The sequence below is a fragment of the Haplochromis burtoni genome, unplaced genomic scaffold (genome assembly GCF_018398535.1).
Source record: "Haplochromis burtoni strain Fernald_Lab_line unplaced genomic scaffold, NCSU_Asbu1 Contig_43, whole genome shotgun sequence".
Lineage (NCBI taxonomy): Eukaryota > Metazoa > Chordata > Actinopteri > Cichliformes > Cichlidae > Haplochromis > Haplochromis burtoni.
In genome coordinates, this window is record NW_024582404.1 from 1,171,900 (window position 1) to 1,197,666 (window position 25,767).

At 40.8% G+C, this 25,767-nt stretch overlaps 1 protein-coding gene across 2 annotated transcripts in view; it reads left to right on the plus strand.

Moving 5' to 3' along the window:
• The window catches only part of cfap299 (cilia and flagella associated protein 299), an 83,839-nt gene that overhangs the window by 47,661 nt on the left and 10,411 nt on the right, over window positions 1-25,767 (plus strand). For both annotated transcript variants that reach the window (XM_042220107.1, XM_014333484.2), the window contains exon 4: window positions 15,727-15,869. In XM_042220107.1, the coding sequence (XP_042076041.1) occupies window positions 15,727-15,869 (143 nt within the window). The remainder of the gene's footprint in view (window positions 1-15,726; window positions 15,870-25,767) is intronic.

Below are 25,767 nucleotides of genomic sequence, written 5' to 3' on the forward strand. Positions count from 1 at the left end.
TACTGTGTTTTCTGGGATATTTTCTTCAGCCTTAATAAAGTAAACATTTGCAAGTTGCCCATGCCAGTGTTTGCAAAGCCGCCCTGAGGACACAAAGTGAAAGTGATATACATTTCTAACAAAAATTTGAATTAAGCACTGTGTAACTGATCCTCAGATGATTGGATTATCTTTTTAAGAACATTTCACACAGCATCCAAACTGTGTGAGACAGCGTCGCATTACTGCTCAGTGTATATAAAACTCAAGAAGCAATATTTCTACACAACGAGTGAGCAACTTCACCACATTTGGACCATTGCAGACATGTAGTCAGGTAAAAACGTGGGAAATAAAGACATTAAACCCCTTAGTCTCTCTTCATCTGACAAAAGCAAAACTAACCTTTGTCCAAGACAAAGAAGGAAGGAAAATAATTATGCCTCAGGGGATTTCTGCAAGAGTGTTTTCACAGTGGTCAGCTCCCTCAAAGCATCCTTTTTTCTTTTTTTGTATTTACTACACCTGTGTTGGCTTTTGAAGTCTTTTGATTTTTTTTCTTCATGCCATATAAACAACCCTTTGACAACTTTTTTTTAACACTGTCTCATAAAGACATTGGCGTTTGACTTTACTTCCTGTGTTGACTAGAACAGATAAACTATCAATCCTGGCAATGCATTTGCTTTGTTTCACTGCAACAGAATGAAGTAAGATGTATGTTTGCCTTACATTATTGAGATCTTTGCTTTTAATTTGTGTAGTGGATTTGAAGTAAGAAACCAGGAAACTGATAATGGACGAGTGTAACACATGTACACGTAAAAATCTAGGCTTAAATTTGTTGACATTTAATTTTATGTTAGAGAGCAGCTTTTGGTTCATAACGTTTGCGCCACATAGCAAAGACTAAATATTGTCAGAAGTATGAAGTGAATCTTCAGATACCAGCAGTCCTTATAGAAGCTGTTGGTCGCCCTTTAAATTCTACTAAGTGTTGCAGTGAAAGATTGGTATGTGTTTACTACTGCTGGATCATCGTCATGTGGTTACTGTAGCCAACATCTCCGCTTAAAATAGTGACTTTGTGAGCCAGGGCACTGCTGTATCTTCTAAGCTGCAGATGCAGCTGACCAATGTAACATGTATTTGCCTCCACTCAAAAATCTGTTAAAACATCCGTCTCAAATAACAGGAAGGGAGTGCACTCAAAAATAAAGTTGTTTGTGGCAGCCTTGTTCGAGCCTACTTTAGAACTACGGGCACTGTGTAATTTCTGCATAGCTGCACTCTGAGTAACTATACGACAACTTAAACCACATTAAAGTTATTTGTCCCCAAGGTGATAATAAGTATTCGGACCCACTAAGATGAATTCCCGATTCCAGCCAAATGATTCAAGAATTTTTGTAATCTTGACTTTTGCATCATTTGCTGTATGTCATCTTGGTTTAGGCCAGTTGTGGAGATGCTGTCATACTGTAGTTCATAGAAGCTCATAAAATGTGTTTAGTAGCTATTACTCAGTTTCACATAACATGCAGAAAATCTTCTACTTTACTTTCCCCTTTACTGACTTTTCTTTTTTTTTTGCATAGTTTCAGATCACCAAACAAATTAGAATATTAGACAAAGGTAACCAGAGTAAATACAAATACAGTTTTTAAATGATGATTTCACTCATTGAAGGAAAAATGTTGTCTAAACCTACCTGGCCCCATGTGCAGACATAATTGCCCCCTAAACCCAATAACTGTTTGTGCCACCCACCTTGCAATGAGTCTTTCACTCTCGGTGGATGAATTTTCACCCACTCTTCCAAGCAGAATTTTTGTTTCATTCAGCCAAACCGGAGGGTTTTCCATCATAAGAACGTGCCAAAGCATCTCAATCTGATTTAAATGTTTTCTTCTTTTTGAAGAACCAGATTGGTTAGCAAATACAATAATATATCATATGATATAGTTTACCACCAGCAAGCCATATTATTGCTTAGATAATTCAACTGGAAAAACTTTAAAAGGCGCCATCAGTGCAAACACAGTAGAGAAATCCAGTTTAAATGAGCTTTAAGCCTTAACAAAATCCAGACAGGTGAGTTTTGATAACATTCACCCTCTTGCAGTTATCATGAAGAGGAAAATTGTCCATAGAAGTCTGTTCTGTTTGCAAATGTGTATTGTTGAAGGTAGACATTTTAACAAATGTCTTAACTTGTGTGGTGATGCGACATTATGATCCTCAGTGAGAGGAAGAAGCAGCGATACATGTGTGTGAATGGGAGGGAGACAGGTGCTACAGTTGCAGGTAAAGCTACAAGGAGCAGAGGTAGTGAAGCAAGATGTGTTTAAATACCTGGGATTAACCATCCAAAGCAACAGACAGTGCACAAGATGAAGAGGAAGGTGCAGGAAGGGTGGAGTGGATAGGATGATATGTGACAGAAGGATAGCAGCAGGAGTGAAAGGGAAAGGTTTACAAGATGGTAGATCTGCTATGATTTATGGTTTGGAGCAGGTGGCACGGACAAAAAGACAGGAGGCGGAGCTGGAGGTGGCAGACAGATTTTCACTGGAAATAACCAGGATGGATTAGAAATGAGTTCCTCAGCTTAGATTGAGTATTTTGTAGACAAAGTTCTAGACGAGGTTGAAATGGTGTAGAGAAGGGATGGTGGACATACTGGACAAAGGATGTTGAAGATGGAGCTGCCAGGCAGGAGGAAAGAGGAAGACCAGAGAGAAGATTCATGGATGTAGTGAAGGAGGCAGGTGTGACAGAAGAGCATGCTAGGGAGAGGTGGAGGTGCAGGTGGAGGCATCCACTGCGGTAGAAGAAAAAAGAATGAACTATGTAACTACTGGCCATCTTGGCGTGTTGTTAGAGCCTGGCTGATGTTGACTGGCCGATCACATGCATTTGCATTTGTGTTTAGGTATTGTTTGAAATGCATTCAAATTTGAAACGTGAGGTTTTTCGATTGTTTCTTCTTTTCCCCCTGGCTTCAACCCTATAGTTTACACTGCAAACTGTCTTCATCACATGTGACAGAGCTGAGAAAGCGGTGTTCACAGAAAGTTACTGACTAGTTTGTGCAACATTCAGTCATTCAGGTTCTCCTGGTCCCTTTTTATCATAACTCTTTCAGTGAAAACAACTTAAATCAGTTGTTACAGATGGTACAGCATGTAGCACAGATGACAACATTACTTGCATGGCCCATTTTCACACAGATGTATAAGAAATCAAATCCTCAGCACGGCTACAGTTACCTGAAGGTCTTCGCCTTTGTTCCGCCAAGAAAACACAGCAGCTTACATTCTGAGCAGCTTCCCACCGAAAAACAAAGACAAGAAAACCTCAAGTTTTGTGTGTCAGGCATTCATGAACAGGTTCTCAAGGACTCAGATTTTCATAAATGCTTGCTCATAAGCTGTTGGTAATTTCATGCACCTGCACAAGCAGATCTCTGGAAGTAAGTCAGGAAGTTCTTCTTTTTGTGTTTAGGTGTGTTCATCTTTTGTAATAATAATAATAATCCTGTCGAGAAAATACAGTTTCCATGTGATCCACTTTCTATATCACGAAATCACAAGGAGATAGAATTTATAGAAACAAAGAATTCTTGGTTTTCCTGGCCCCTAATGCACCAGATCTTAAAGGTGATCAGTAATGATTTGAGATAATAGAGGTTTGTGTATTTTCTAGAACTTATTAAAGGGCTTTCTCTTTGTTTATACTGTATTCTGTACCCTTGAATAAAATAAAATAGGGTGGGGCCTTCAACATCACTCTTAACAATGAATATGCTCATATTATGCTCAAGTTTTGAATCACATCCTCAGTATATTTGATCTGAACTTCATGACTGTTTTGCTAGTTGTGGTATACCACAGTTTGTACCCTGCAGTCTTTGGTACAGATGATAAAAATCTTGTTTTAATAAGGATGGGTCTCAAAATAAAACTGTTTCCTAAAGAAGCCCAGAGCACAGAAAATACCTGTGTTTGCAAAGCAACTTCTGGTCTGTAGAACACTGAAAGATTTTCTTAATGTCTGTGCCAACGATGGGCATGTGGTCAGAAGTGGAGGCCTGAACTGACCTGGAAAAATGAGATTTCTTGAAAGATGGATAGAGTTGTAAATGTCACTGTTACAGTTAAAACCCCCAAAAGAAGTTACAAAAATAAAAATCAATCGTCATGTATGTAATTTGCAGGAAAAATATGAATAACTGCCCTAAAAATCTGATTGGAGGGAAGCAAGATTAAACTATAACTCTAAGATGACTCGTGGTATGCAAGGATTTCTGTAAAGTGTAAAGCTGAGGTAATTACACAATAAGAAGCAATGTTACAGTATTATAGTGACTACTGCAGTAGTCAAGTCAAGCTGAAAGGTTTATTTATGCTGTATTAATAAGTAAAACTCTGAGTCTTATCTTAGACAAATTGAATATTTAACAAAAGATTACATATAACAGATGAAGGTAGAGTGTGGTTTTGAAAACTGAAGCTATTGATGGGTGATTAGAATCAGAATCAGAATACTTTATTAATCCCGAAGGAAATTATGGGTAAATTAGATGTTTTTGTCTGTCCTACCTTAAAAGCTTACAAAAGATTACAAAAAGGTGCCTTTGGTCAGCCCACCACATGTATTTTGGTAAATGTACATATCAATATCAATATTAATAACAATTTTACAACATAAAAAATATGAATATTTTTGCTACAAACAAATAGTCTAAAATGAATCCCATTGCTGTGCCTTAAACTGTCTTTAACCGGGGGGCGTGGGGGTACTCCTGCAGTTAAGATGTCTGATTGTATATGGGTTTATGAGAAACTGTCCTCTGGCTTTCTTGCTATTTAACCTGAGAAAACTTTCTGTTCACCCATTCGCTAGTTTAAAAATTAATGTATATGTTTTGTTTGTAAATCATAGTCCCCATTAGAGTGAAAATGGACGATAAAGCAGGGTATGCTTTTTGTTTCTCAGTCAGATCCGCCCCTCACTCATTGCATCCAGTTTGCAAACACCAAGATGTTGGTAACCTAAATGTGGACCTCGAGTTTTCACAGCTGGACCTTGCTTTCCAGTGATGTCACAATGTCTTCATCAACTATATTCGATACAGATGTTGCATAAACGATGATGCTGCAATTTAAAATATAAAAAGCACTGGTCATTATGGATGTGGAATCTTGAATTTCTTAGTTACTGCTGAAGCAAACTGTCATAAACTGAGGATTTTTTCAGGTTTAAGACATGCAGATTTACACCTTGTTTGCACCGAGACTTAAAGAATATTAGCTGTTTTAAAGTAGAAGTAAAGTAGGAAGGCTTAAAGAAATGTTGTTTTCCTTCTATACATGGACGGTTGTGTCAGCCAACCAGGTTTAGCATAGAATTTGTGCAATAAAAGATTATCTCTACTTAAATAGGATTAAAGTGGCCACAAAGTTAATGACACCATCGCTCTTTTAGACTGTGATTTGCAAACTTGCTAGTGGACAAGCAGCTTTGTTGCACTACTCTCACATATATTTTGGGCTAAACTTGTATTCTTCTTCCCACTGGTAATTTAAAAGCCAGTGGAATGTGGAAAATGATTGTAGGAGTGGAGGGGAGGGAAAAGATATGCCTCGCATGGTCACTTTGGTGTCTGAAATCCGTAGCTGAGATGGCGTTTGACTGATTTGTGTTGCGACCACATGTGCCAGACCCGCCTGCTATTCTCAACCCGTAATTCCTCTCTGAATTCAGGCATGCGACTAATTTACTGTAGGGCCAGGATTTTTTTCTCCTCTCGGGAGTAGAAACTTTACCCTGTTTCTGTTACAGGGCACTGCACCGAGCGCTGTAAGTGATGCCACCTGTCAGGCTGACAGCTTACTCTCCATATGGGGAAGGCCTTTATCAGCTGCAGTTGTGGGGAACAGGAAAATGTATGCCACCTGCCAAATATTTCAAACCTTTTTCTCTTCTTTAGCAGGCTGCAGAGTAATTCTAAAACTTTACTGTCTTTCTGTCTATTAATTTAACAGTGACGTTTTGGCCATCATGAAGTAGCAGCAGCAGTAAAAGCCTTTTCTTTAAACTTAACTCCTTCCTGATACATCGAGGTGCATAGCAGATGATTCACTGATGTTGATCTTGCAAAAGAACGCGGCTTGTTCATAATAGGCCTGCATTTACTGCTCATACACACTCCCTTCTTAGTTCCAGATTAGAAACTAAACTGATATATTGGGTTTTCTACAGTGTTTTCATTGAGTTGTGTCTACTCCACTCAGAGTGGCTCCAGTCGATATGAACTGATGCAGTCAGAGGAAAAACTGCAGAGCTGCACCGTGGGCCCAACTGAGGAGGTTTTAATAGAATTTCTAAAACATCAATTGCAAAAAGCAGGATAGCATTTTCTGATTTCGAGTGCCCTGTAATTTGAAGTGTGTGGGTTCAAGCCACTTATTTTGTGGTGATGGCTTTACTGGCGGGTTCTCCAAAAAGACAGAGGCCAATGCAGCCAAGGGTTGAGCTAGCTGCCTTGCCTTTCCTTGCTGACTGACTGAGCCGCTTCCTCTTTGGTATTTGGCCATAGTTGTTCTGCCCGTACGGCTAACCTCAGTGGGTGTAGCTGTCCACTGTTGGGTGTTTAGAAAGCTCAACAGCAGGACACCTGTTTCTGGATTTATTTACTTTATTTCTTGCGCAAACAGTCATGTAATCTGTTTATGGATGCATTTGAAGAGCAAATAAAGTAAACACATGTTTTTGTTTTGTTTTTGTTTTTTTTCAGAAATGACGTCTAAACCAGAATTAGATATCCTGTATTTTAACATCCACCTAGAATCTCATGCATGTCCAGGAAAATATATCCAAACATACTGTGCATTATAAAAAATTTATTCTGGACCTTAGGTCGCATGACTTCAAAACACTGTATTCTGTCTTTTGTGCACTTTTGGACATTTTTATGGTCTTTAGCAACAAAAGCATGTTTGCATACACTCTGTGACGACCTAAAACTCTTTTAGCTCGGTGCTTTTCATACAATCATTTAAAAAATATTTGTACCATTTTGTGTGGCCTGACCAGCCTTTGTGCAGTGCCTTAAGTGAATACAGATATAACATTAAACCACAGTGTAGAGCTTGAAGTCCTTTTGAACAGTTCACTTGTGCATTTTTGCATCCGGTGCCAAGACATTTGTCTAGAGACACACCCTGTAATTATAAGTGAGAGAAAAAAAGAAATGTCTTTTGATTATTTCCAATCCTTATTGCATACATATACTACAGCGTCTGTTAAGGCAATTACATCTTTTATCTGTAAATTAAAGATTTTATTTTTCTATAAGGTAAGATAAGCCAATAACATGATAAGACGAAAATGGCGAGGTTTAGAATAGAAGTTGTTCCCATTAAAGCTGCTGAGCAGAAGTTACCAGCTTTATTTATTTATTATTTTTGTAGTTATAGACCTGTTTTAAAATTCCACTCAGCTGTGGGTTAATGCAGCAGCATTCACTGGAAAGGGTGGCTGCAATATATCAGTGGTTGAGGGTTGTGATGAAAGGGTATGCTAAAGACTGCTTCAACAGATTATGGCTAGCAATGCACAAACAGTTCACAACCCTCTGCTCTTGTACCTGCTCTTGTAAGACGCAAACTAACACATTTTAATCATTGCATATATTAGATGCCTCTGTGTTGTGGTATTTTTGTAGCTCGTTACCTAAAGTCTCTTCAAAATAGCTCTGATACACACTGAATTCAGCTGCTGGCTCGTAGAATGAATTCATAGCAATTTAAACCATGTAAGTATTTTTTGTGGTCTCAGTAGTTTAATCATAGGTGATGACTTCAACCCCAACCTCTGTGCTGTTCTTCCAAACCCTGGCAATTGTGACAAAAGATAATAATCATTCTGAGGGATACACATCAAATCTATTTGCAGTTTTTACAAAAAAAACCAAACCAAAACATGCTTTCTGCCTGCCTTCAACATTAGGTTAGCATTAGAATTCAGTGCTAGGGTTTGGGTCATTACTGAGGTCAATTATTCTTTACCAGAAGTGATTCGTCTGCAGGGAATACATGAAAGAAAAATCACAATTTGATTAAAAAAGGCTGCTGTGAGCCACAATAACAAGATAGAATAGAATAGACCTTTATTGTCATTGTACATGCATGTGCAACGACATTGTAGGTGCTCCACAACAACTGCTCTGGAATAAAATATAAGTAGTAAACAGCAGGAAGAATAGCAAACAGGAAAATGTATACAATCAAGAGGGATATATCCAAAACAACATAAATATATATATATAAATAAATAAGAGAAAGGCACACATTGGAGAACAAAATACTTGCAAAGTACTCAGAGGTAATGCAAAGAAAAGACTTGGTCTGAAGGAGGCTGTGTGTGATTCGCCTGAGTGATGAAAGTTACTCACACCATGGCTCAGATTGGTGAGGTGGGTGGGCAGGGGTGGGGTTTGGGATGGGGGTTGTGTTTGTTAACAGTCCAAATGGCCCAGGGGAAAAAAGTGTTTGTGAGTCTGGAGGTGTGGGACCTGATTGACCTGAGGCGCTGACCAGAAGGCAGCGGGTCAAACAGGTGGTGGGCGGGGTGCAAGGGGTCACCTGTGATGGCCCTGGTTTTCCTGAGACATTAGGATCTGGCGATGGTCTCCAGGGGTGGCAGAGGGAAGCCAGTGATTTTTTTGGGGCGGTGTTAATTACCCTCTAAGGCTTTCCTGTTTTCATTAGTGGCCCCTGCGTACCAAACACCCAGGCAGGAGGAGAGCACGCTCTCCATTCAGGAGCAGTAGAAGGCCAGCAGCAGCTTCTGGTCCAGGTTATTCTTCCGCAGGACACTGAGGAAGTGCAGCTGCTGCTGGCCTTCTTTATCAGTGCGATGGTGTTGTGGGCCCAAGTGAGATCAGCGGAGATGTGGATGCCCAGAACCTGAAGTTTGACTCAGATTCCACCCGCTCTCCACTTATAATAAGAGGATAGAGGACCTGTTTGTGCCTCCTGGGGTAAAAATACACAATGACTCATACTTTCTCCTGTGTTTGCATGTTTTGTATTTGTGTTTTTTGTTCTCCTCCCTGTCCTTGTGTCTGTCTACTGTTTTGCAACAAAATATATATTAATATAATGTTTTTACTTAAACTCTTAAACCTAAAAAGAGAGGGGGGGTTCTCTATTCAGGTTTCTGCTCCACAGCACAGCCATTATTATCAGGCCAGTTCAGATTTGGTGAAGCCTTTTCAGAAGCAAAGCTGTTTGGAACGATTAGCATGTCATGCACATAGCCTGGTTGCTAAGATTATTGAGTAAGTTGTTAGCGTTGCTTTCTTTTTTTTTTTTTTAAGTCACTGCCATTAGTGCCGGCTAATGTAGGTTACTGACTGCTTTGACCTGGTTTATTGCCTACACTTTTCAAGTAAGTGAACGCGGGCTCTGGATCACATGTCCTACAGGATGTGTAATTCGGGTAGATCCCCACAGATGCAACACACCTCACCACATATGGTTTCTGCCATTGCATCTATTACACAAGCAGCCTGTGTGAAGTCACTTCCAAGTCAAATAAGCAATGAGCCCCCCCCACCTTATCCTACTCCTGAACCCCTCCTTAAACCCTCTGACAAACACACATATGTTTCTCAAGGAATATCCAGAAAGGGGACAAGGGTAAAGCCAAAAAAAGGGCTCTCACCTCAAAACATTCCTGCAGTACAGGCCATGTTTTCCTTACCCCAACAAATTTACACAGTTGTTAGTGATGGCCCGGGATTCCTCCTAAAGCGTAGCCTACCAATAATAAACAGTATGGCAGCTGACACCGCAAGACACCTGCACGGCTCCCTGACACTGCAGGATTGTTCCCAGGGACTGGGGGCATGTGGGTGTGGGCTGAAGGATGGGGGAAGTGGAGGCCATGAGGGCCTTCAGACAGGTTGGTGGTGTCAGTGTGTGTGTGTGTGTGTGTGTGTGTGTGTGTGTGTGTGTGTGTGTGTGTGTGTGTGTGTGTTTGGGATGGGGGAGAGGGGTTGGTGAAGGTGGTAGTAAACAATCAGTTCTCTACCCAGGTTTACTGATATGATTTTATTTATGTGAGATTGTGTACAACGTGCAAAAGATAATACATTTTGCTGTTTCACTATTTGAGACCATTACATTACAGCCTATTTTATTACTCTGTTTCTTATTTTTAGTGGAACACTTGTTTTTTCAATATGAATTCTTTGCTTTACCTATGTATTCTCTTATTACCTAACACAACAAGTAAAATACATCAGAGCCAGCCCTACACACAGGGAATTACAGTCCAGTCGCTAGATTTAAAACCGTTCAGATCCACTGAATGCCGAGTTGATTAATTAATGTCTTTTATCCTGTCTTCCTTCTCTCTCCCCAACCGGTCGCAGCAGATAGCCCCACCCTCCCTGAGCCTGGTTCTGTTGGAGGTTTCTTCCTGTTAAAAGGGAGTTTTTCCTTCTCACTGTCGACAAAGTGCTTGCTCATAGGGGTTCATATGATTGTTGGGTTTTCTCTGTATGTATTATTTTAGGGTCTACCTTACAATATAAAACACCTTGAGGCGACTGTTGTTTTGATTTGGTGCTGTATTAATAAAATTGAATTGAAGTGAATTAATGTGCTTCGTCTTGTTTTATTTTGCGTTTTCTCAGATTTCACTCATTGACTGACCAAAAGCAATGTTGACTTAAAATTTAAATAAGGAATCATTAGATTAAAGGATATGTGGTACTTCAAAAGATAATAACACTCACCAGCCATTTCAACTATATTTATATATAGTATATTCAAATATTTTAATCAATGGAGTTGTATTTTTATAGCAGCAGTTCACAGAAACACTTGTTTTAAGGTGCTTCATATTGCAAGGTAAAACTCTATAACCCCAACAATCGCACCTTTGACCACGTGCTTGGTGACCCTCTGGACAGGAAAATACCCATTTAAGAGGAAGAGACCTCCATCAGAACCAGGATCAAACCGGTTCTGGGCTGAAGTAAAAGAAAAGCGTTAAAAGGTTATAAGTAACAAATGGGGCAAAACACAAACTATTGGAAATGAAACTTTTCTTCTCCAGCTGGGCACTTCTACTACTCATGTTCCGATTACTGGACAACTCTCTCGATCTCCTGATCTATGGTTGCCTCCATCTATCCTACAGACATATTTAAGTGGCTTCTAAAATCGAAGCTTCACTTTCCTTGTTGCCACTTAGCTCTATTCAGCTCTAATTTGGCATTTTTCTTTCTTTCTGTGTCGTACCCACTACACAGGCAAACATCTACAGTCACACACACATTCAGATGTCTCATGCTCCTCTGCAGGATTTCAAGTGGTCTGGCCATTGTGTCCCCACCTGTAGAACATTGTCAAAGCACAAAGGAAGACCTCCTGTCAGCTTCTGTTTGATGTGATTTGATTTTGTATAGCCCTCTCAAACTGTACGTCCATGGGGCTTTGAAAGAAAGGCCAACAGCATGTGGAGTAATTTACATGTGTGTGTCAAGGAGGTATTGAGTTCCTCTCAATTTGTCACAAACCTCAAAAATCCTGCTTACTAACAAACATGCTTACTTTTGTATGGAAGTGCTTTTATTTGGACTTTTTTAAGGTTGTATAGTCAAAAGAACTTGTAGATGGTTTGTTGTGTTTCGTGGCCACAGGTAATACTTCACTCGCGTACAAAAAAAAAAAAAAAAGAGTTTCAAACTGAATATTGAGTATCACAAAAGGCTGGAATCTCTACCTGAGACTAGTTCAGCGCTCAGCTGCTCAAGCATTAAATAGACTGATGTTTGCCATAAAGTGGGGCCCCTTACTCGCCGCCCTGTGAGGTCACAGCACCTGTTCTTGGTAATTGCTAGCAGGTGATGTAAGGCCTCCGCTTGTTTTCCATGGTGTAAGGTGGAGGTCCCCCTGCTCCCTCCTACAAGGCGGCTGGAAACTCATGTTGCTTGTTTGGAGCAAATAATAGAGTCTGACTCGTTTGTTCTGCTTTCCCTGCGACCTGTGAGTGAAGTGACTCTTTACCCACCTAATTCTAGTTCCAGAAATATGCAGTGGCTTGTTTTTGATGGATGGACCATATTGATTTGATATAATTTTCAGTTCTAATTTTCCAGAAACTTATGTCAAAGACTATTTTCTCAAGAAGTTATACTACAAAAAAATAAACTTTTACAGAAAGAGAAATACTAAGTAAACAAAACATTTTAAATACTGTTGCATTTGTTGGTAATTCTAAAATTTTAGTCACATTTTAGTGTAACTACTACAGTCTTGAAATGCAGTTGGGGCGATCATGGCTCAAGAGTTGGGAGTTCGCCTTGTAATCGGAAGATTGCCGGTTCGAGCCCCGGCTTGGACAGTCTCGGTTGTTGTGTCCTTGGGCAAGATACTTCACCCGTTGCCTACTGGTGGTGGTCAGAGGGCCCGGTGGCGCCAGTGTCCGGCAGCCTCGCCTCTGTCAGTGCGCCCCAGGGTGGCTGTGGCTACAATGTAGCTTGCCATCACCAGTGTGTGAATGTGTGCGTGAATGGGTGGATGACTGGATATGTAAAGCGCTTTGGGGCCCTTAGGGACTAGTAAAGCGCTATATAAATACAGGCCATTTACCATTTACTCAACTCAAAATAAGGTAAACAGTACAGAAACTCAGGAGGTCTTAATATCAGACAAACTTTGAATAAAACACCAGAGCCTAAGAAATAAAAGGATTTGTCATGTCATCATTTTTCCATGAGAAACTTTGAGCAAGTACCTTCGCCGACCATTATTTTTTTGTACATTGTGGGATTTTTGATTTTACTTCCAAACACGATTATTTGCATAATCTGGTCTACTTGGTGAAAATCATAAGCAGAGCCAAAAACGGAGAAAATCTTTTAATATATTTTGTTTACAAGTCATACTAACAATACAAATGGAAAGTTGTCTTTGCAAAATCTGAATAAAAATACATTATTTTTGGCTAATGGGATTATATGATCATCTGAGCAGTCAGACCCTTAGGTTCTCCATCTCTTGTAGAAAAGTCTCATTGGCAGCCTCGTATCAAATTTGAAAACTTAGTGTTTGTTTTTCAAATAAAAGTTATGTTGATCTTGATCATTGATTACTGTATATAATCCTTTTCAGTCATACAGTCAGTACTTCTTATTATTACAACAGTATAATAGATTTTATATCTGTACCCCATATTGCATATGCACCTTGTAGGTTGAAAAGGAACAACACTCTATGTCCATTATGTGTTGTGGTATTGACAATTAGGCAGACTTTGACTAACTTCCTCATAGTGCTGCAGCTTCTCTAGATTAACACTAAAGTGGAACAGAACCTGATCAAATGAATTGTAAATTGGGGAACTTCCCCCACGTGTTACATTTACATTGTGTTACATTTACAATGTGTCCAATAAGTACCATGATTCTGTCCATGACCTGTCCATTCGCGTTGGCCTGAAAGTAAAATTCCAAGTGGATAAAGTATTACACAACCAAAGAATCCCCACAGTTTCCATGAAAAATAAATTACATGAAAATATCTTGTTAAGGAAAAAAACTTAACAAGAGTTACCTCTTGCATTTTGATCCAAGAGGTAACTTTTAAATTCACATGATGGTACACACAATGCGTATTGTTAATATCATGATATAACCTTGTTGCAGTTACGTCCACTCAGATTGACAAGACCTGAACACATCTAAGAGCTGAAGGCTGTATAAAAATGAGACGTTTTAAGTGTTACAGTGTGAAACTGAGGACACTGAAAATTGTGGACTATTTTTTTTTGTTTGCACCCCAAAGACAAGCTAAACTGTTATTGTTTTAATCAGAATTTCTGACCATCTTTGTCTTTGCTGGGTCCACCTGATGATGTCTTTTCAAGGCTGGCTGCAGGAGGACAGAAGCCAGTAGATAGGGTATATGGCTCAGTCCTCCAGCCAGCTGTGAACCTGATAGCATCTGTTTTAAACGTTTGAGAGGTGGAGAGAAAGCAGCCCTCTTTTCGTCTGAGCTCTGGAGTGCTAGTTATCTCATGCCTTTTTAGTAAAGGGATCCGCAGATGGCCCGTGTCCTGACAGCTATACAAATGTGATATCACTAGCTGAGGTATTCCACAAGGATCCTCTTACTGTGTTACTGTAGGCCGAGAAGTGGGACTCATTCATGCTCAGAGTAAACAAAACAAGTCGGCCACAAAAAGACTTCTCCTATCTCAAGACGAGGCAGAAAAGACAGAAAGAAAAGCTGCTTTCTTGTCTTTGTGACGGCAGACAAAACAACCTCTTCACACCTGAGTGTGTCTCCTGTTCAGTTCTTTCCACGCATTGTCATCCTGTGTTATCGAAACCATCGAATCGACATGAAAAGATCATTTCATGTTCGGCTGTCGCCTGAGGGGGTTTGGACAACTTGGCTTCCATTTGCTTTGTCTGATTCCAGTGACAGAACCATTCGTCATCATCTTTTTTCTCAGGTTGTGTCTAGTTTGAACTCATTTCAAAGACATGATGAGCAGTCATGAAGCTGTCCTTAGAAGTATGTGTTTTACTGGCAGTGAAGAATCTAAACCTGTTCATGGTGTTTTAATCAGATCGTGTTTGAGTTAAGGTGGCCCAAGTGTCGCCTGCACATCCTGTGTTATGGTGAATGGCCTGTATTTACTACTCCCTAAGGACCCCAAAGCGCTTTACACATCCAGTCATCCACCCATTCAGGCACACATTCACACACTGGTGATGGCAAGCTACATTGTAGCCACAGCCACCCTGGGGCGCACTGACAGAGGCGATATTTCATATTGTAAGCTAAACAGGCATTCAGCTTATATTTTGCTCCCAGTTTTGGTGGTCTCTGTCAAGGCCTGCACTGTTTTGTTACATAAATAAATGTAATGTACTGGCAACCCTGCTGTTAGAAGTCTACTGTAAAGGGTGATTGCCTGTGTGCCTGATAGGACCCCTCTTGAGTTGTTGATTTATGCCTGTCTGGTAGGTTTTCAGTTGTTTCAGACCAAGTCCAAAGACTTTAAACATCATGGCATGGGTCTGTCATTTTCATGTAATTTTACTAGACTGACTTGGTCTGAAATCACAACTTTGCTTCAAAGAGCTTACAATGTGCACAACACATGACACCCTGTGTCCTTAAACCCTGAAATCTGGATAAGGAAAAAAAAAACCGAAACCTCAAGTGGAACAATGAGAGAGGGTTCCCTCTACGGGATAGGTTTTTTCTGACTTGACTCTCCCTCCCTTTCCACCAAAGAGTCCTTATATGACACACAACATCAAGTTTTAACTAAGCACTTCATTTTTTATGTCATTTAAAAGTACATTCTTCCCCCAGCTGTAGGTGTTTTGGAACGGAACTCAGACTTTAGTTACTGTAAGTGGAAGGACTCAGACCGTGTCCCACGCTAGTATCTGAGCAGGATATTTTGTAGACATCCCACTTCTGCAAGCGAGGCCTATTGAAGTATAACATAAGTTGGACTCATTGCTGATTTGAACCCGATTCAAAGTAAAACACGACCCTTTATATTTCAAAGTGGGAGGATTTGTAACAGATCCCATCTATCTTTCCACAAGTGACTTTTTCCTCACTGGCTGTTACTCAGGAGAGGTTTGATGGTCATGATTATTTACACAGAGGGTTTCCTTCTTTTTCTCTCTTTTTGCAGTCGGTCATTTTCATAAGGGATCATAATACTCTTGGACAGGAAGTATCTGGCTATATAGACTACGCCCACAGACTCAAGACCCAAGATTTTGAACCATATTTCAGTGGAAAGAAGAGGCTCATGCCAGCACGCTCAGATTTATGGTAAGTCTCCTTCCATTGTAACATGTCCACATTGGTTTAAGAAGCCTTTACTCAGGTGGGATTTGACAAAATTTGAAGTGTAAGGAAATCATATTATCCAAGAATAAAAATTCACATTGTCGTGAAACACCAATATAGGTTTGGAAGGAGCTCTTTAAAAAGCACAGTATGGTTGATACATACAGAGCAAGCTGCTGTGAGCTGAAAATGTAGAATAAATAAATAATAATAAAGTAGAGCTGCCAAAGTGCAGAACTTCTCTGGCTGACGCAGACGCGACTGAAGTCTCGATTTAAACAGACTGAGATCATGAGATTATTTTTAATGTATAGCTGATGACTGTAAAACAAACTGAAGACAATCCAGTTTCTTCAGTGTAACAGCGTTTTAGATTGCTCTTTAGTTCGTGGGGGGGCCTGGACACAGTTCCTTTAAACAGGTTCCTTTTAGGTCTTCCTCTTTGTTTGTAATTCTGTTTTCCACTGTGCCAAATCTCCCGGAAGAATTTGTTGGAGAAGGCAAAGATAGCGTGACAAAAACAGAGGAATGGAGAAGCATCACATTAAAGTTAGGGTCCTTGAATTTAATTCAAAACCAGCTGTCAGTTCTGTGGCATCTCTGTAAGGTTCAAGTAAGGTTTCATTAAGGGTGAAGGGATGGGAACATTTCACTAACCCACAGTGACTTTCTGTGCTTTTATTTATCAGTCACCAAAGTTAGACTAACACATTTTCAGTCATACATGTGTACTGTACGTTTGACAATTCGAGGGTCAGCACCGGTCACACAATCCCAGAACAAGCCATCAATGAACTGCTGACCTTACAGGTGTAAGCTAAAATCTCCACTCTACTATTCAGCAAGGCAGGTGACATCTTTATAATTCCTGGTCTATCAGGATAGCTGTTTACACAGAGAGCTGTCAGCAGATTACCAGAGCCAAAACCATTCCCACATTCCACATATTCATGCAGACTAACACCTTACCAACATTTCAGATACGTGCGAGAAATCCCAAAAGGACAGACACAACCGGAGAAGGGTGAGAATGAGAGTGTAATACGTGGTTTTATTCAGAGTTCAGCCAAACGGCACACAGCCTGTTTGACCTCGGTGACAGAACAAGGTCTATAACATCCTAATGTAGATAGCTTTTCACGCTGAAATTCTGCTTTGTTTTTCATGCTGTGAACCTCAGTTTTCTACTTTCAACATTTTTATAAACAACTTTCCGTCTTGGATTGGGGCTGCAGCTGCAGTAATGCGGACGCTGCACCGGTCCGTCGTGGTGAAGAGGGAGCTGAGTGTAAAAGCGAAGCTCTCAATTTACCGGTCGATCTACGTCCCTACCCTCACCTATGGCCTCGGGCTGTGGGTAGTGACCGAAAGAACGAGATCGCGGATACAAGCGGCAGAAATGAGCTTCCTCCGAAGGGTGGCTGGCCTCTCCCTTAGAGATAGGGTGAGAAGTTCGGCCATCCGGGAGGGGCTCAGAGTAGAGCCGCTGCTGCTCCACATCGAAAGGAGCCAGCTGAGGTGGTTCGGGCATCTGACAAGGATGCCCCCTGGGCGCCTCCTGGGTGAGGTGTTCCAGACATGTCCCACCGGGAGGAGGCCCCGGGGCAGACCCAGGACACGCTGGAGAGATTATATCTCTCGGCTGGCCTGGGAACGCCTTGGTGTTCCCCCAGACAAGCTGGAGGAGGTGGCTGGGGAGAGGGAGGTCTGGGCCTCTTTGCTTAGGCTGCTGCCCCCGCGACCCGGCCCCGGACAAAGCGGATGAAGATGGATGGATGGATGGAACTTTCCGTCTTCATGTGTGAACCCCACCAACAAGGCTGCATCACTGAGGACAACATATTATAATCATGACGTTTTTGTCTTTTTAATGTGGTTACAAAGAAATACTGAGTATATTAATAAAAAGTTTGGAATTTGTAAACAGCATCTGTAGTTTGTTGGAACCAAAAACTGCTTCATAAGCACATTGTCCAACAACAAAATTCAAAATGCTAAATGGCAGTCTTAGAGAAAACTGCTATTGTTCCAGCAGTCAGAAGACAAGAATGACAGTTGGGGTTTTATTTTTGGAAGTGGTTTCCCCTTCCTTTTGAAACCAAAGTGTCAGACATGTGAAGCTTTGTTGTTTTATTTATCCATTTCTCACCACGTGTTCCGACACACAACCCCGCTTGTGGCCTTGAACTCGACCTCCTCTCTGGTGAGTAGAAGCCCTAACAAGCTCTAGGTGTGAGTCATTGGGTGAGCATGCCTGGAGGTAAAACCTACTCTCTAATGATGCTTTTAAGACACCCCTCACCACCCCGCCCCACCACCATCGACCCGCACCCCCATCTGACTTGCCGCTCCCTCTCTCCGACTCATTTTTCAGTCACTAAAACTTCATCAGATTTACACGTCTCCTTGTCTTTATTTAACTTCTCTAAACTTGCCTTCCATGCTTCGCTACCGCTCCCCTTTTCTCCCCTCATATGTCATCTTCCACCCCCCCCCCCTTTTTTTTTTTCATCTCTGTCGGGAACAATAACACCCAGTGTGGTTGCCGCTAAGAGGGAGCAGATGCTGGAGCTGCTGCCCACTCAGTGCACTAAACCTCCCACCGCAGGACTCTGAATCCTGTCCCTCCTCCTCCTCCATAGCCACAAAGAACACAGGGCAGCGACACCAGCGCCAGCTCTGGCCTCCACCTCCCATCTCCAGCAAGGAAGGGTGGATAGGTTCACGTACGCAGCCTTATGGGGGTGTAGCAGTAGCAGTACTGTCCTCTTGGACTAAAGTATGAGGATTTAAAGATGTAAAATACTAGAGAAAAAACATTATCGTTGAAAACCAAATATGTTAAATGTACAGTTTATCTGTTCCACAAGTTTGATGTGGAAAATATTTCTAACTTTCCAACTTTGTGTAACAGGTGCCTGTGCTGTTTGGAAAAAAAGAAAGAAAAGGATATTCATGACTAAATACATACGACTTCCCCTCTGAGTAATAATAATAAAGGAGAAGAGTTGTCTTCTCTTATATCTTACTACAACCTTTAGTTCCTATTTAAAATCACATCTGGTTACACAGGCACAATCATTTCACAGTTTAATTTCTTACATGTGAGTTGCAAAAATGGGAAGTGCTCAGTCATGTGACCGATAGAGTTGTGAATGTATTTGTACATAAACAACAAGCCATCCTTCTGAATATTTCCATGGATTCTATAAGAGCAGCAACAATATTCAGCTAAATGCTGGATGTGATTTATTTTAGCACGCACACTCGGCAGGTGGGTCAAATAAATATAATTTGTAAGGACACACGTTCTGAGCCTCTGACCTCCAGAGGAAACCTGGTTAAAGTATGTCAAGGACGGGATTCTCCCAATTGCTTCAGAAGAAATTTAACATCTAGAAACTAGTAAACAAGACACAATCTCATAACCAGAAACACAATATTTGCTCTTCTGCTCTACTTACTGTCACCTCAGGGGAAACTGTGGAGTAAGCCTTTAAGTAAATAAAACCAAAACCTGACACTAATACTGCAAATGGAGGGTGACAAAAGTGTGTTTTTAGGTTAAATTTGTGAGCTTCCAACATAGACACGCACTGAAGTTCTGACCCTGGTCTAATTAACCCACAGATCTGCAGCTCTGTGCACCCACCTTCCTGCCACTCCAGATGTGCCTACAGCATCTCTGATGTCTATTTAATGTTCACCAGCTAAGTGACCATCTGTTTATGCACTCTAGCTGTTCCCTTCCTCCCTCTCTTTATCTCTCCCTCTCTTCAGGCCCTGTGTTTAGCCAAGAGTTTTAAGAGGCTGAGCAGCTCATTGTATGGGAATCCTAATTGATTTACTGGTTTTTCTGCTTTACATTGTTTATGTTTTGTTCTACTTGAAATCATGCCTCTTCCTGAAAACTAAACTTCTTTCATCTGAAGTATAAAACATCTTTACTCTTCAACAAGTCGCTCAAACGCAAACATTTTAAATTGCTGAATAATATAAATATCTCCTGCCTGCACTGCACGCCTTTGCCAACAGACTGAAACAATGAATCTAAAGGATCAGCTCGACTGAAACATATAGCGCATGCCTCTTCTGGAGCCAAAACCATGTTGCCGCCACGCTCGGCCTCTGCAGTGCACCTGTGTGTCTGGCTTCATTTTCTGCTGTGAAAATATTTGCACTGCTGTCCCATTTTATTAAGTTTTAATACAAAAGAGAAACTGTTCCAGCTCTGAAGGTGATTTAGCGGCTCCGTCTCAAGCGTTGTGCCTGGGCTTTGTGGGGGTCGGTGGGACGTTTTATCAAAGCCAGCATGGTAAATATTTGCGGGAAGATTTCATGTCATCTTTGCTGATCTTCACATATGGCACACACATACCCTATTGGCAGGGTTAAATCCAATCAGATTCTTCCCAGTGCTTATGGGTATAGATTGTTTTTGAGGGTTCCAATGTCAGTACCATCGTCAGTCTCTTACCATCTTTCTATCTCATGTGCGTGTAAAATGACAGCGGCGACTCTTTAAATACCATAAGAACAAAGGCATTGTGTGTTTCACCCCCTACCGCTGCCCATCAGTATGCTCTTACTCAATGGCTACATTCAAATGGAACATAGCATAGCACCCAGTTCTGTCAGTTGACATGTAATGCATGTAATACACACAAACAGTTTCACCTTTTCTAAGTTACAAAAATCCTTGCAGTTCAATAATTGGAATAACAGAAGTAAAATACATTTATCAGCTCTACAGTGGCTTGCAAAAGTATTCGGCCCCCTTGAACTTTCCCACATTTTGTCACATTACAGCCACAAACATGAATCAATTTTATTGGAATTCCACGTGAAAGACCAACACAAAGTGGTGTACACGTGAGAAGTGGAACGAAAATCATACATGATTCCAAACATTTTTTACAAATAAATAACTGCAAAGTGGGGTGTGCGTAATTATTCAGCCCCCTGAGTCAATACTTTGTAGAACCACCTTTTGCTGCAATTACAGCTGCCAGTCTTTTAGGGTCTGTCTCTACCAGCTTTGCACATCTAGAGACTGAAATCTTTGCCCATTCTTTGCAAAACAGCTCCAGCTCAGTCAGATTAGATGGACAGCGTTTGTGAACAGCAGTTTTCAGATCTTGCCACAGATTCTCGATTGGATTTAGATCTGGACTTTGACTGGGCCATTCTAACACATGGATATGTTTTGTGGACAGATTCCCCCACCTGAGCTGTAGATCTCTGCAGCTCGTCCAGAGTCACCATGGGCCTCTTGGCTGCATTTCTGATCAGCGCTCTCCTTGTTCGGCCTGTGAGTTTAGGTGGACGGCCTTGTCTTGGTAGGTTTACAGTTGTGCCATACTCCTTCCATTTCTGAATGATCGCTTGAACAGTGCTCCGTGGGATGTTCAAGGCTTGGGAAATCTTTTTGTAGCCTAAGCCTGCTTTAAATTTCTCAATAACTTTATCCCTGACCTGTCTGGTGTGTTCTTTGGACTTCATGGTGTTGTTGCTCCCAATATTCTCTTAGACAACCTCTGAGGCCGTCACAGGGCAGTTGTGGAGCTGTTTTGCAAAGAAGAATGGGCAAGAATTTCAGTCTGTAGATGTGCAAAGCTGGTAGAGACAGACCCTAAAAGACTGGCAGCTGTAATTGCAGCAAAAGGTGGTTCTACAAAGTATTGACTCAGGGGGCTGAATAATTACGCACACCCCACTTTGCAGTTATTTATTTGTAAAAAATGTTTGGAATCATGTATGATTTTCGTTCCACTTCTCACGTGTGCACCACTTTGTGTTGGTCTTTCACGTGGAATTCCAATAAAACTGATTCATGTTTGTGGCTGTAATGTGACAAAATGTGGAAAAGTTCAAGGGGGCCGAATACTTTTGCAAGCCACTGTATATACAAAACCCTTTTGTAAAAACCATAGACTGTATGTAAAAGATGAACTGGACCACATTTTGCGGACATGAAGTGCCATTACTGCATTTTTTTCCTAATGGTCTTAAGTGGGCAACTCCTCGCATTGCAGAAAAAACTTCAATTATGTAGAAGTCCATCAGAAAATGGCCATACTGCTCACTTGATGCGTGGCCTCAGTGAACATTTCTCTAATGAATTTATGGTCTAAATGATTTTTAATCATCAATTTTGATGTTCATTTTGTAAATTGTGTTCCCATTTAGATAAAAAAGATAATGATGGTAGCACGGTACGCTATCATTTAGCACAGTCAGATCCATGTGTTGGGTTTCAAAAAAACAAAATCCAAAAGGTTTAAGTCGAGGCTTTAAAACAATACATACAAAGCAGTGGTTGATGTCATGGACACCAAGTTAACCTTTTCTGTACAGTCAGTGGTACACACTTTTTAGTCAAACTGATACACCAGAAGTGTGTTTTTACAGCACGTCTTCTAATAAAAAAACAAACAAACACCAGAACAACACGATGTTCACCTGAGTACTCAATTCTAACAGCACATTATACAGCTATGTTTTATAATTTAATATAAACATAATAAGTTCTTAGATGAAACCAAAAATAATGATCGAGTGTGTAGGCGGACAGTTAGTTATGTGTCTGCTAAAAGAGCTGTCAGCTGGACATGGTCATAGACATGATTTGCTGTTGAACTAGGCCCGTGACACTCCCAATAGGTTTAACAGTAATTTCGGCACATTACACTACTCCTTTCAACATTGAAAAGGCCTTTGTGATTTACACTGGAAACATTAACTTCTGAAACACTTGCTAGACTATTTATTCTGCAGCCGCTAAAGAAAAGAATAGCTGAACGAATACACATGCTGAGTACTTGCACTTTATGATATATATCATCCAGCTCCTCTGAGCCCTGTAATGAGACTGTTGACATTACACTGGAAAATGACTGCCTGGAGATAACAATAGAGCTAAGCAGGGTAACTATGGAAAGTGAAAGGACACACTGCACGTGTCAAACAGCCATTGTAAATGCATAGGCAACCAGGAACCGGTGCTGAGAGCAGCGTCATTGTTTCCACCAAATCCAGGTTCTCACACTTTTACTGGTCCATGTGTCTGGGTGTGGTGCCATCCAGCAGCTGGAGCTTTGTGACCAAATGTGCACCGACCATGCAGTTAGTTCCCCTAGTGAGAGTTCATATAGGACAGCGAGGGAGGTGGGTCCAATAAACGTATGAACAAAATTCTCGGCATTGCTTCAAAAAATCTTTCTTTTACTCTTTCCGTCTTTTTCTTGTTCAGTGTTAAAATATCTCACATCTGTCCCAGTAAGCGGTTCACCATGGAATAAAAGTGGTTGACCAAAAAATGTTAATTGTTGTATGGCATTTTGGTATAAATAGTCACTGAAACACTGTCAGGCCCAATTTACAAAGAGAAGAAGGATGCATGTGCCTGAAAGCAAATCTTGGACAATGTAATTTTCTTCTGAGTCTTAAAGGAAAAACCTCAATTTGTATTTCATAATTGGGTCATTGCAGCAATCTATTCTGAACATGCTTTATTCAGCTCTGTTGGCAACTTGGAAAAAAATGCCAGACCTCTCATACCTTATAATTTTATGCATCAGTGTATTTCCCCACACAGTTTGGACTGTTCGGAGGCGTCCAGATTATGTGTTTTCTGGAAAGGGAGATTACTTTGACAGCTGGTAGGGAATGGCTGACAGATAGCTGAAACATCAGATGCTGTTCATTGTCACATTTTCTGACATCTATTCTGTAATAGTAGTACCAAAATATAGAAATGTGTAGCTCTTTATATTGTTAATTTCTAACAAAATAAATAAAGAAAATCTTTTTTTCCTGCTACATTATCATTAAAAATGGTAAATGGCCTGTATTTGTATAGCGCTTTTACTTGTCCCTATGGGGGACTGGTTACATATCCAGTCATCCACCCATTCATTCACACACTGGTGATGGCAGCTACATTGTAGCCACAGCCACCCTGGGGCACACTGACAGAGGCGAGGCTGCCGGACACTGGCGCCACCGGGCCCTCTGACCACCACCAGTAGGCAACTGGTGAAGTGTCTCGCCCAAGGACACAATGACCAAGTAACCTTCCAATTACAAGGCGAACTCCCAACTCTTGAGCCACAATCGCCCCCCATCATTAGAAGTCTTAACCTATTAAGGTCACTGACCCCGACACTAACACTATCTAACCCTAGGCAATCACAATATGTCATTTTTGTTTTGGTAAAAGTCTCTCCCAAGTCTTGGCAGTCAGGTAACCAATAAAATAATCATTTTACCTGAGACCGAGATGTTAAGCCACAGTAACACAAAATTAGGACTGGGATTTGGGTTATCGCCTATAAAAACTTAGACCTCAGAGTGTTGTCTGTTTTGGTTCTTAGTCATCCAGGTCATGGTAGTTTTAAGCACTTGAGTTGAAGGCAGCTGGGCTTCCTTTTTGGGTTTTTGAAAACATTTCACCTCACTCCAAAAGCTTCTTCAACGCTAAAAGGTGATGGGGAGTCTCAGGTATTTAACCTCTAGTGAGGCTGGTATCTTGAAAGTGGTCTGAGCGTCACTGATCCATCCTGTCTTCATGTGAGTTGTTAAAGTTAACATGAATCATGACTCCAAAGTAAAAGCCCTAAAAACAAGTCCACTTGTCTTCCTCCAAAGATCTCAGAGGGTTAATTCAAAGTTAAATTAATAAACTATTCTGACCATCTGCACATCTGCATATGCAATTTAACCAATAGCTTCAAGTGTAGGCTGAGAGAAAACATCAACTTCTGTGTAAAACTCTAATTTGTGTCAAGGATCATCACCATTAATGAGTTTTGCACAGTGACTTTATCCCCCAAGAGGGAGTTCTACCTATGAAGGTCCTGAGGACATTCATCATGAACCACCTGTAGTACACCACCTGTCTTCACACACCTGCTCATGTCGCACTGAGAAGGCAGAAATTTTCAGTGTAGATTTTTGCTTTTTATAGGAAGATTTGCAGAACTATTCAATCATACCTCGTGTAGGTCAATGACCAATCATCATAGTGAATCTTTTACCAATGTTTCAAGCATTTTATCTGTTATTTAAACTATGTTTTATTTTTATTGTTTATGTCACATTTCTTTTTAATTTAACAGAATCATTTTAACCATCCGTGTGTATCGTACGCCCTTTGTTTTCTGTCTTGGTCTAAAGGCAGAAGCTTTCCTCGGGAGCTGGAGCAGGGTCTTTATCACAATGCTAAATACTAGACCAAGCCTCCAGGGTCTGACATTGGAGATCAACTGTCTGTTGGAATATGACAAATATCCAATCCAGGAAAATATGTTACCAGGATACGAGCAGTAAAGTCACTTTTGTTGTTGGCTGGAATACCTGGTCCTTTTCATAGCTATTCAGAAACTGACCATTCTGCAGAAATATGTATTTACATTTCCCAAAATTGCATAGTGGGGGTCTGTGGGTTTTGGAAAAACCACATGGTTGGATTTTATATTGCTTGTACTATATGTTTGCTTGTAATTTGTAGCAAGCATGCTTTATATGTTGCAGGGAGAAAATATTTTTATGGCTCAAATGCAAATAGTTTTTTGTGAGCAGTTTTATGTTCCACTAGAGATTAGCTCTTAAACAGGTTCTGGAGAAAACATCCTCACGTCAGCCAAACTGCCAGGATATTTCAAAGATCATAGGGGGGCCTACAGTGTAAATGCAAACATTTTGAGATGAATTTTACCTAATGTGGGTCATTAATACTTTATATCTACTGTTAATCATGCACTGCTCTAGTAATGCATCACAGCCAGAGAAATATAGCGTGCAGAATGCTGGCAGTCCTTCATTATGTTACTATCCCATGTTAGCAGCTTGCTGCTGCAATATCAGCCTGTTCAACTCC